The following is a 12,393-nucleotide window of genomic DNA, read 5'->3' on the forward strand; positions in this document are numbered from 1 at the left end:
CACCAGTGCTCATCACATTACAATGGAATTAAGATGTCTCTGAAAGAAAATGTACTAAATATGTGGTTTTTTCTCTTTTATTAATTTTAGGTATACAAGTAATACACAATTCAAAAAATACATATACAAATTACATAATATTAAAAAAATTTTTAACATACAAAACGATTAAAGTACCCTTTGACCCACACCCCCTAATCTAATACCTTCTTTAGAAATAACCACTGTTATCAGGAGGAAGCGTATCTCCAGTTTTCCTGTGCAATTATATGCATATATTTACCATTAGAAAATGTATTTGATGTTGCTATATTCTGAATATTTTAAATGAATGTACATGGTATTCTGCAGCTTGCTTTACTCATGTAATGTCTTGCCAATTTCTTCATGTCAGTAGACATTTATTGAGTGATTATGTAGCAGTCACTCTTCTAAGCACTTTCATATCTATTAATGCATTTAATCTTCATAACAATGCAGTTATCATTATGTTATGTTATTACCATGCCCATTTTGCAGCTGAGGATCCTGTGGGACAGGGAGATTAGGTAAATTGCCCAATTTAGTGGCAGAGCCACTTGTTCTGGATTCTATTCAAGGAAGACTCACTACAGGTCTCCTTTTGTGGTAACTATTTTATACTACTTCTCTGAGATTCATGGAGCTATCTCCCAAATACAATATGTGTCACCCCAAGTCCCAGTGGGCCCATCTTTTATGAACTTGCAGACTGTGAATGATACACAGATACTGTTCAAGTTTTCAAATACCACGCTTGCCTCATTATGCTCAGCATTTCAGTTGATAATGGCACAAGCAAGGCAGGGTGGTGGTAGGAGGTATGACCGTTCTTGAGGGGAATAATGCACGAAAGAATGTGGAGCAGGCCCCGCTGTCATGCTGCTCCATTCCCCTAGTTCCCTTGCCACCCGCATCTGATCGTGGGCAACATTCCATGTACGTCAAAAACGTCAGTCTGGTGAAAAAAGCTGAATGACTCATAGCATTACTGTAGAGAACTGGTCTCTGTGTAATATGATCGGTAAAATCCTAATTTCATAGAGCATTTTCATAACAGCTGCTAACATCATAATCAAATCCATTTAATTATTTTAAAGGATCCAATTTGGAGTAATAATGAGACTAGTCTTAAAATGCAGGTATAGTGAAGTGGAGTCCCACCCACTCAAAGCCCCTCTTTCATTAGCTACTGCTTATCTTCTCTGTATTTATCTGTGTGTATATATATTAATCCATTTTAGCCTGCTCCTCTTTTGTCTCTCTAGCTGCATTTGAGTCAGATATTTGGCTATTTCAGAGACTGGAGGATCTGAAAGAAAGGATAGATAAGAAAGGAGAGGAGGAAAAGGAAATTTTCTTCCAGCCTTTCTGGACAACAGCACAAGGTATACTGGAGAGAAGAGGGAAAGGAAGAACTGAGATCCAGGATTTATGAAAACAGTGTGATATTATTGATTAAGATCTCTGCAGGGAATGAATGACAGGAGAGAACAAGGCCACCTAAGCCTTTACATCTGGCAGCACATAACTTAGAGACCTTGAGCCGGTTGTATTTCTCCTGCCACATTGCCATCCACAAAACTGACAGCTAATTTTTTTTTAAGAACTTTATTCCTTGGATATATAAAAAGCCAAATAAAATCCCTCAATGTTTGGTTTGGTTTGGTTTTGCCTGATGCTGTATACTTCTGTGAGTTTGCAAAGTTAGCCCTTGACATGTATTTTTGTCTGGAGCATAAAGTAAAACTAAAAAGAGGATTTGAAGATGGCAGAAGATTGCTTGTGAAGTTTACTCCTAGACTTGAGAGTGACCTTCCAGAAGGAGAAAAGACTGTTCAGGCCTGTGCTCTATCCAGTCTCTCCCACGGATTAACTGTATGGTGCAAGTTAGTACACAAACTAGTAACCTTCTTTGAGCCTCAGTTTTCTTATATGAAAAGTAAGGTCGAACCAGAATCCCAAGGTTCTTTCGAGTTGTAATATTCTGATTCTTATGTTACATGATGAAAAAAGATAGCATACTTCTATAGTGGACAAACAAATTGCCCCTTAGTTACCCAGCAGCATAGTCTTGTATGCATTTTCCTTCTATCTCCGCACATTTCCTCCAGTACTCTTAATGGGTATGTTACTTGCAGTGTTTTTGGTAGGTGCTTCTTATGGACAATGTTTCTTCCAGCTTCTTGCCAGTATAAGTGCTGTAAAGTGAAAGTTCTCAGCTCCATTCCATTTTTCCTTTACATTAAAAATTTTTTAATGCTTTTGTAATCTGTGAATTACTGCTATGAAGTGGCTCAGAGATATATGCTTTCAGACCCTCAAAAATTGTTCATTGCATGTGATATGTTGTTGGCTACTTGGGTGGTGGATTTAAGGCACTGTTTTTCAGACTCCAGCTAACTGCATCTTTAATAGATATCATTTCATGTGTGCACTGAAGCAGTTTACACCTAGTCAGCTGATGTTAAAGCAAATAATACTAGATTGCCATTTTGCAGTTGTCTGATACCAGCACCAGGCAAATTACTGAATAGCAATGGAGTCAGGTGTACCAGCATAAATTCCATGCACTATTAAACCCTGCTAATAAGTTGTTCTCATTTCCCCTCACTTTATTTGTTCAGAACCCAGTAATGGAGTAACTGCTACAGTCCTGGACATTGAGTGCTATGCTGGGTCCTCCAGGGCTAAGATTTTATTGCAAAAAGAACCATGTTTACAAAAGTGGGATGAGCGTCTTCCTTGGGTCTTTTTGTCACTGATAACCAAAGCTGTTATTAGGCCACCCAGACAAGAAATCATCTAAGTAATTTGTTCTATAGTTTTCAACATTTTCCTTTTTCTATGTTCTCTTAACACATACATGGAAGATTAATAATCATATTTTATATGTAGCCTGTTGGAGAATTTCCTAGCCTAGTCACAACATATATGATTTTATAACCTAAAACACTGAACTCTAATGGCATTAAAATCTTTTGATAATAACTTTGTCAGCACTAGCTAAATCAGAGTAGCCTGGTAGCCTGGTATTTAAAACACTGGAATAGTTATGGCAGCTCGTCAGCTGGCTGTGTAGATGAGGCAAGCTACTCAAGTTCTTTGAGCTTCAGGACAGGAAAAAAAAACGTACTTGACTAGTGTCTCACAGGCTGTGTGAGGAACAAATGAGATGAAGTATGTGGCAGTGCTTTGCATTATAAAGCATATAATCCAAATATGAGATAGATAATATATACAACATGTATGGCTACCTTATTTCTAATTATATTATTGCTTTCATCTGTGTGGTATTCCACATTTTATATGTAGACAAGAGCTTTTAAGGTTGACTTTCTCCCAATTGTCACAACTAATGACCTCCTGAAGGGAAGCTGCAAATATAGATTTTATTGGAAGGAGGAAATTAAAATGATCAAGGAGATTATTTTTTCTCCACTGACATGTAAAAGGTAAAGAGGCTACTAAATAGAAAAGTTGATCTTCACATATATCTAATGGTCTGACTTTTCTGAGTATTCATTCTTCATTCAAGTATAGGAGATGAAAAGTCAATATTCTGTAAATATTGTCCTGGGCAAAAATATGTTTAATTTTATTTGTTAGAAGCATATGCCAAGTGCGAGGTTTCATAGGTAAGAGAGGCACAACCTGAGGTCCTTTCTTGTTTTGGTTTTATAACATATTTCAAGCGCATCTTTAGAATAATGCTGTGAAAAGGAATTACATACCAGGGATGATCATCATGTAAGAAATTGTTTTATTCTATTGGTACCAGTGCATATTAATTTTCTGCAACTCAGTTATTTGCTTTGTTTTTAATAATTTAAATCCAGAAGCACTTAATTATTAATTCATTGACTGTGACTTCATTTAATGACTGCTACCTTCAAAAGATAAAATATGATTAGTGATCAAACTGCTTTATTTTTAAGGAGTGATCACATATTCAGATGTAAGGAGTAGTAACATTCCAAATAAATTCAACCAGAGAGTACTTTTCACCACCCAATACCTGGGTAGGTACATGGGTCACCTTTCCTCTTCTCTTTTAGAATGTTAATTTTTAGATCCTAACTTAAAGTCAGGGTAGCAATATTAAAGGTGGCAAGAGCCAGATTAAAGAGGACCACATTGGACTCTCACTGCAGTCTTTATTAATTCATTTTCTTGTGTTCTGCTTTACTTTCTTTTTCTATTCTCTTTTTCTCGTGGAGTCTATTTAAAGATTTAAATATTTTCCTCTGGAAAATCAGTGTTGTTTCTGGTGGGGAGAGAAGATATTCAGAAAAAGAAACAAGTCAGAGGCACATACAGATAACTTGGAATATAAACTTAGAAGTTAATGAAAGAAAAGGAAATGTTTACCTACTCCATCCATAATACTGGCAAATTAAGTACCTGTGGTTGTTTAACTGTTTGTTCATTTGTGTAGCCAGACCTTGTTTTATTTCCTCATCTATCTTAAATTTGCTGAGAGAGAAAATTCCTCATTGGTCTTTCTACAGAGTTCAAAGAGGAACAAGCTAGATTTTCAGAAATTCTGTTTGGGGTGGGAAAAAAATATTAAGACCAAAATGGTACAGTCCGTACAGCCTATTATTAAATTTTGCTGTAGGAAATTTATATGGATGGTCACCTACTATTGCCTACACTTGACCTAGCAAACTGACATTTGTAGATTTTTGTCCTTGGATTCTAAGATCTCCCAACTTTGATACAGCTTCCCCTGTATCTTTGATTATCAAACACTCCAACATGCATACACATAAACAAATACAATAAGTTCTTTTTATAATCATGTTGTAGGAAGGTTTTATGCTCTTTGGATATTAGACTTTTGTTTGGTACCTTGATCATCCTTAGTGTTGCTTTCTTCCTTTAGGCTATGTACATTTCTCTTAAATCCCACTGAATTCTTTGTTACCTGTGGGATGTCAGACAGGATGTCATGGTTGTCACCTGTTTCTCACCTGGTGTTACTGATAACCTTGAGATTTTTTTTTATCAGTGTCTGTGGTCTCTTTGTCCTTTCCAAAGGTTTCTGTCACTCATTATTTACAATATTCTTTTCTTAGACTTGAATGAAGCGGTCCCAGAGACAGAGCGCCTGGATTCAAAAGCACTGAAAACTCGAGCCCAGCTCTCCTTGAAGAACAGACGCCAAAGGCCCTCTAGGACAAGACTCTATGATAGCGTCAGTTCAACAGATGGGGAGGACAGTCTAGAGCGAAAGGTGAGCACACTTGACCATTTTCTGACTTGTACTGTTGGGCCGTATCATTGTTCCTATAGCTTATTGGAGACAATGATTTGTGTGCAACCAGAGTCTACATCCTAGTTCAAAATAGCTAGAATAATTCATGTCTTTGTCTTCTGAATTTTTACTCAATTCAATACATTGTTGTAATTCAGATTCTTTTCTCTACTCATTCAGTGAACTAACCAAGAGCATTATCCATATTGTCATATTTTGTGATGGAGTTTTTGATATTCAGCTGCTGGTTTAATCTAGTGGGAGATACTGAATCTACAAGTAATTGTTTCCATATGTCTTAGGTATCTGTGTTAGCTACATTGTTAATATGGTGAATTGTTATGAACTATGCATTCTCATCTGTAAATCAGAAAACAAAAAAAATGGTTTTCATGAGGATTCACTAAAAAAGGTCGGTCTTGTTTCAAAGTAAGTATTGCATAGAACTGATACTCAGTGGCATAACCTCCTTTATAATCTCTTGTACCAACAGCCTTTAAACAGTTTCTGTAACCACATGCATATTACCAAATTGCTTCCACCCAAGGGTTCGAGAACTTCTTCTCCAGAATCAGATTCTAGTGTTTCACCCCTCACCCCAGTGGCTAGCAATGTGCCCTTCTCGTCTGACCACGTATCTGAATTTCAAGAAAGACTACTGCACCCAGAAAGGGAGCCTTTCTCCTCTATTGGGGGAGACACTTCACTCTCCTCTCCTTCAAAATCTGATCATGATATGGAAGAATCTCCTTGCCACCATCAAGCCACCACCATGAAGATATTACAGGAAGAAGGTATTGTTAGTTTTATTGTTGTTTTGCTTTTGCTTCCTCTGACTTCACTAATACCTTGATTTGTTGCAATATAAAAGTGCCATTTTCTCATAATCATAAGTCATTTGTCTTCTCACAACTAGTAATAGGAGGGTATTTCAAAAAGTTCATGGGAAAATGGAATTTAAAGATAGTACAAATCTTTTCATGAACTTTTTGAAGACCCCTTTTATTTCTTTCATTTTATGTTGTGGGATAAGAGATACCTCAACCCACCCCCTCATCTACCTTTTTAAAAAAATCTCTTCCTACATGGTTTAGTATTTTTATCTCTTCAGCCCTCTTCAAGTTTTCTGTTGAAAGAAACTCTTTGGGGGACCTTCTAGAGATTTTATAGAATAGCAGCCCAGAGTTTTAATAAACATTAACATGGTCATATAAAAAAAAAATAATATGAAGATCAAAGTGATATAGGTCTTAAACCATTAACTGGTTTTTATTTAGAAGAAATTTTCACAATAAATGATTTACATTGCAAAGCATGTTATAGAAAAGCTAGGCTAATGATAATGCAAGGAGGTCAGTCAATTAACTTTTAGGCTCTTAGAATTACAACAGAATTTCATAGTAGGGTAAATAGATTTGTCTTTTTAATTGTATGTTTTAATTTATAGAAGTAATAAATTCTTGCTTAAACAAATTAAACAATGTAGAGATGTATAAAGGATAGGTTCATTCTCCTCCTCCCTGTCTGGTGTGTTACTTTAAAGTAATCAAGTAGATTCGGTTACATTATCTGTTGCACCTGAAATGAAATACACATACACACACACAATACTTTTTGGTGTGTGTTTTGGTTTTGTATACTCGTTTTCTATTTTTACAAAAAAGGAACCCTACTAATCACATTACACTGCAACTTTGTTTTACACATAATATTTTATGGACATTCTCCTGTGGCAATTATTTATTACAAATATAAATGGCAGCAAGTCTTCACCTGTATATATTTGTATAACCAAGAGAAATCTTGCACAGTTGTACTAAAGAATCATGTACAAGAATATTCATAGCAGCCTTGCTGAACAATAGCAAAACTTGTAGAGTGGATAAATGGATTGCTGTAGATTTACATAATGAATCTGTGCAGCAGGGAAAGTGAATAAACTGCACTGAAACATAACAGCAGAGGTGAGTCTCTGAAACAAGACATTGAGAGGATAAAGCAAATTGTAGAAGAACACGTGACTCTATTTGTATAGAATTCAACAAAATAGCGGATTATTTAGAGAGACAAACAAAATTTTGATGTTACAAATGATAATGGCAAAGTTGGTTATTTGGGGGAATTAGGGATGAGGAAGGACACACTAGAAACGTTGTTAAGTAGAAACTGCAATGAGGGTGGGGTGGCAAATGAGTGTTTTTCTATCTTTTGCTTATGCTCTAGTATTTTATAAATACTCTTGATTTTAGTATTCAATAATCATAAAAAAGGATTCCACATACAAAGTTAATTGATGGACATTCTCTCTAATATATAAGTAGCTCCAAAGAATTAATTTTTTTAAAAGTCAAAAATAGGCTAAAGAAATAATCTGTCAATTCATTGAAGAGAAAATTCACAATACTTATAAGGTATGAAAAGATGATTAATCTTACTAATCATCAGAGAAATTACCATTTAAATTAGATGTCAAATTGCCAAATTTGGCAGATTGCCAAAATCTTCAGATTGGAATTTGAAGAATTCCATTGACCAGTGCCAGAGGTGACATAGGACACACCCATACATTGCAGGTATGATTGTGCATCACTACATTTTTGAAAATTCAGTACTCATTTATCTCTACCAGATCAGAAATTGTAATCTATCTACAGATACCTTGTGAACATAGAAATGCAGTTGACTATGAGGGCTCATGCTATTTTGTAACTCTTGGTAAGCATCATAACTTTATTCCTGCTATTTTCTCCTTGGCTTACTTTCCTGAGCCTGTGGACTGCTAGAATTATCTTCCACAGACTGGTCCTAAGGACAGCGCTTCTGGAAGCAGTTTTGAGTTAAAAATTGAGTACTTAATGGGGGACAAAATACCAGTGGAAGCAAGAGAATATGTCAGGCCTGCTAAATCATCAGAAGTGATTGGCAGGTTGGCAAACAGCTTGACTGTGATTTTGGCTTACTTTCAAAAGAAATAAAGCCTTCAAAAACTTTTGTCAATTAACCTAAATTGTGGGGCTATAATATCACTTTTATAGAAATACAAGGCTATCATTTCTTTAAAAATATATATATATTTTGGTCCTTAAAAAGGCAAAATAGAAGCAGCATATACTTTGGAGCTATAGGTGAGTACTCTGTGTTCCACTGTTGGACTTTATGAGACATAACTAGCTCTCTGGAAGAAATTACATTATAGGCTGAGAGTGGATCACTCACACATGAAATCTGACCAAAAGTGGCTAAATCATGTCTAGATAATTTCTCTCTGCCTTTTACTTCTAATTTATTTATGATTCTTTGAAGTTAGCAAATGTTTCGTCCAAGATTGGAGAAGTTTTTACATGGATATGAATTGTGCTTTTGTAATCCTTCAGCAGAAATGTAGCAGTAAAATGTAAGAATTTCATTCTTCCCCCAGTGCCTCCCTTGTTTGTTACTGGTCTTTGGGATTAAGCTCTCAGTGGAAGTAAGCAGGACCAAAAGATAGGGCATGGGTAGTTTCCTCCCCAGAGACCAAGTGCTCAGGCTTTCTCATTTTCAATTTCCCTGGGCTGATCGTGCTTCTTGGTAATGGGGCAGAAGCAGTTAACTGAGATTTTATAAAGTGCTAGCTTTATAAATAGTCAGTTACTACTGTGGTAACCATTGTTAGGTACTAACTGTGACCAGATGAAAGCAGTGCTGAAACCTCACATTCTTTCCTTGCCGTGATAAAAGTTTCCAGTCTTGAAGAGTTTTCTGTGCCTTCTATGTTAATTTGACATTAGTCCATTCGTTCACGTATTCATTGAATGAATAGTTGTCAAGCATTGTGCTAAAGGCTGAATATACAGTGATAGACAAGACTCCATCCTTTCCTTCAAGGAGTTTACATGCTAGAGTCTGTCTGTCTACAGACTCCTCCTCCACCTTCTTCTCTTCTTTTCTCTCTGTTTCTTTTTCTCTTTCTCTCTATTTAGTTTCATGGCAGACCTTGCCTCTTTGATACCCGATGATCACCACCATCAGCAACAACTGGGAAGAGCCTATACTTTCTTGCCTTCCACTCTCATGCTCTGTGGCATCTTGAAAGATGTCAGAGAGGAAGACCCATCATCCAATTGACTCTCTCTGGGTATCCTATTTCCACACAGTCCTTTGTAGAGTTAAGGGTCTGGTCCTCAGTTTTCTAAATCCAGAAACCAAGTAATACACCCAGATTCAGTCAAGCTCAGAGTGACTGATTTATGCTGTTCAAACATACAAAACATTGATTTCTAATTTTCTGATTTGCTTTGGGAGGTAAAGCTGACATCATAACCAACATCCTTCATTTGTTCTGTTCTCTCTCTTCTGATTAATGGGTTCATAAATCAGAAAGTTGCTCAGTGAACATAAAATTAGAGCTTGCTGAGGAGCTGCCTGTTTCACTGCAGCACCACCATCGCTCCAGCTCCCTCTCGTCCCTCTGGGACTCTTCCAACCCAGATCCCAATAAATGGACCTCATTATCATTCAAACTTTAGGGAAACGCCATGCTGCCATTATTGTGACATTGCAGAGGCTGATACCATGAAGAGTGGGTTCTACCTTCATTGTTCTCAAAATCCAGTTCAGGGAATAACATCCTGTAAAACCCTGAGTTCCTTCCTATATGAGACTAATCCACTACTCACTAGACTCAGGAGAGGTTAGGTACGGTAAGCCTATGGCTTCCCTGTGTGTGAAGTTCTTACAACTCATTGACATCAATAAAGGATCTAGAACAGAGTTTAGTGGTACTCACTGGGAAAAACTGGACATCATGTTTACTCTCTCACCTAACACTTCATGCCAGGAAAATCCTGATCCTTCTTCAAAGCCCAGCTTACATTTCACCTCCTTTAGTGAAGACTTAGGCACACCCACTCCACTCCCAAACATATCTTTGTATTCTTCATCCCTAACAAAGGGTATATACCATGTAACTGATGCTTGGTAATTTTCTTGGATAAATTACTATGTCTATTCAGATAACCAGTGCTGCTGGTCTTCTAGAAGAGGGGTTATCAACAAAAGTTAGTCTCCACTTGTTTTTGTAAATGAAGTCTTCCTGGAATACAGCCACACTCTTTGAGTTACATACTATCTACTACATACTATCTACTGCTACAGGGGCAGAGTTGGGTATTGTGACAGAGACCATATATCTAAACGAACCTTAAATATTTACTATCTCTCTCCTTATAGAAAAAGCTTGTCTAGAAATATGTTTCCCTCTACTCAGCATTGCTGGATAAACCCGAAAATGGCTTAATCATTGGTTGCTATTTATGCAGAATCTTTAAAAATAATATGCCCTTACTTTTAGTCTATCGTGTTGCTACAAAGATGATTAAGTTACAGCTGTTTGATTGCAAGCTTGAGGTTACTCTAACTGGAGTTGGGTGTTTCCTGAATTGTGTTAATGCCACATTTACAAGTCATCTTTTTTTTTCATATTTGAGGGATCTCAGTGGTAATTGGGATAGTGTCCCATTATAACTGGCTAAATAATAAGCATCTAACTGGATGTCGGTTAAATTAGAGGAAGTAAATTTTTTTTCTAGAGGTTGGTAAAACAGACTATATGGCAGTAGAAGGCATGAAAGTATTTCCTCATTTCTATGATGTAAGCAGCCTAACACTACAGTTTTGGTCTCTGGGCTTACATAGCAATGGGCCTTTGTTTGGTCAATCTCTAGTAATTGTGAGTAGAGTAAATTAAGCACTATCAGTTTTTACTCACAATTACCAGAGATTATTATTCGAAGTTTGTGTGTGGTTATTAACACATTGCTTGACATAGAACATGTCTTCAGAAGTATTCATTGACTTAATGTCCTGGTAAATATAACCTGGCTTTTTAAAAGCTTTTCAGGATTCGATTATTAATATGTTGCATTAGGCCCCTATAAGTATGGGTATAGTAAAATTATATCGTTGCTCAGAAGATGGAGAGATTGCATCCATCTGAAGTTGGCAAACAAAACTTGACAAAGCAAGTGCAGTTAGAGAAGCCATTGAAAAACTATTTAAAAAGCGGGGGGGGGGTAGGTAAGGAGGGCATGTAAGGCAGAGTGATGGCATTAACAGAGACAGGAACACATAATATGAATTTAAGGGAATGGGGCTGTCCCTGAAACAGCTTGTTTATGCAGAGTAGAGTGGTTGCATATAAAAGCGAGCAGGAAGGTTAAGTCTACAGTTCTGGAGTTTCAGTATCTTAGATAGCTCACCATATTACTAGGAAACCACAAGATGTTTGAGCAGAGGAATAAAAAGGAAAAGATACTAGGTGTGGGGAAGCTGAGTTAGGAGACACATAATCTCTAGAGATGAGCAATAGACAGTGACAGGAACAAATGATACTAGATCTGTGAAACTAAGTTGACTATTAGGTAATGGGAGAAAGTGAGTCAAAACTCATCACAGGATTTCTAGCCTCAGAACATATGGTCTTGTCATTAACAGAAAATAGGAAATGAGAAACACTATGTGGGAAATATAAATAACTCTTTTTTTTTTTTTAACAGAGAAGGTGGAGAGCTCAGGAGAGAAGCAGGGGCTGGGAGGCAGATTTGGGAGTCCCCGTCATAAAGGAAGGTGTTATTGCAGTGAGATTAAGGAGAATGCAGCCCAAGAAAAGACCTTAGGATTTAGCTACCAGGAGATCAACTATTACCTTTGAAAATGAAAATCAGGTTGCCAAAGCTTAAAGCTGAGGCACTCAGTCTGGGGGCTCAGACTTCTGATTGGTCATGAAGGTAGTATTAGAGAGATTTCAAAAAACCTAATGGAAGTCTTACATAAAGTTAAATAAATAAGTAAGCAAACAAAAATGTCATGTTTCTCTCTCTTTTCTTGAAATCATACCAATCCAGTGTTGGTTTTTGTGCAGATTAGAAGTTCTGATGTGCATTAAAAATGGATTTGATTGATTTAAAATGGGAAAGTACATTAATCTTAATCTTGCCTCATTCCTTAATCTTGCCTCTTTATTTTTTATTTATTTATTTATTTTTTTTTTGTCGTTTTTTTCGTGACCGGCACTCAGCCAGTGAGTACACCGGTCAGTCCTATAGAGGATCCGAACCCGCGGTGGGAGCGTCGCCGCG

General features: G+C 36.8%; 1 protein-coding gene across 1 annotated transcript in view; it reads left to right on the forward strand.

The window, feature by feature from the left end:
* PPP1R9A (protein phosphatase 1 regulatory subunit 9A) overlaps positions 1–12,393 on the forward strand; it is a 327,703-nt gene that overhangs the window by 300,472 nt on the left and 14,838 nt on the right. The window contains 2 exon segments of the mRNA XM_063100030.1: positions 5,100–5,257; positions 5,772–6,072. Coding sequence (XP_062956100.1) covers positions 5,100–5,257; positions 5,772–6,072 — 459 coding nt within the window.

The sequence above is a fragment of the Cynocephalus volans genome, chromosome 6, assembly GCF_027409185.1.
Source record: "Cynocephalus volans isolate mCynVol1 chromosome 6, mCynVol1.pri, whole genome shotgun sequence".
In the NCBI taxonomy this organism is placed as follows: domain Eukaryota; kingdom Metazoa; phylum Chordata; class Mammalia; order Dermoptera; family Cynocephalidae; genus Cynocephalus; species Cynocephalus volans.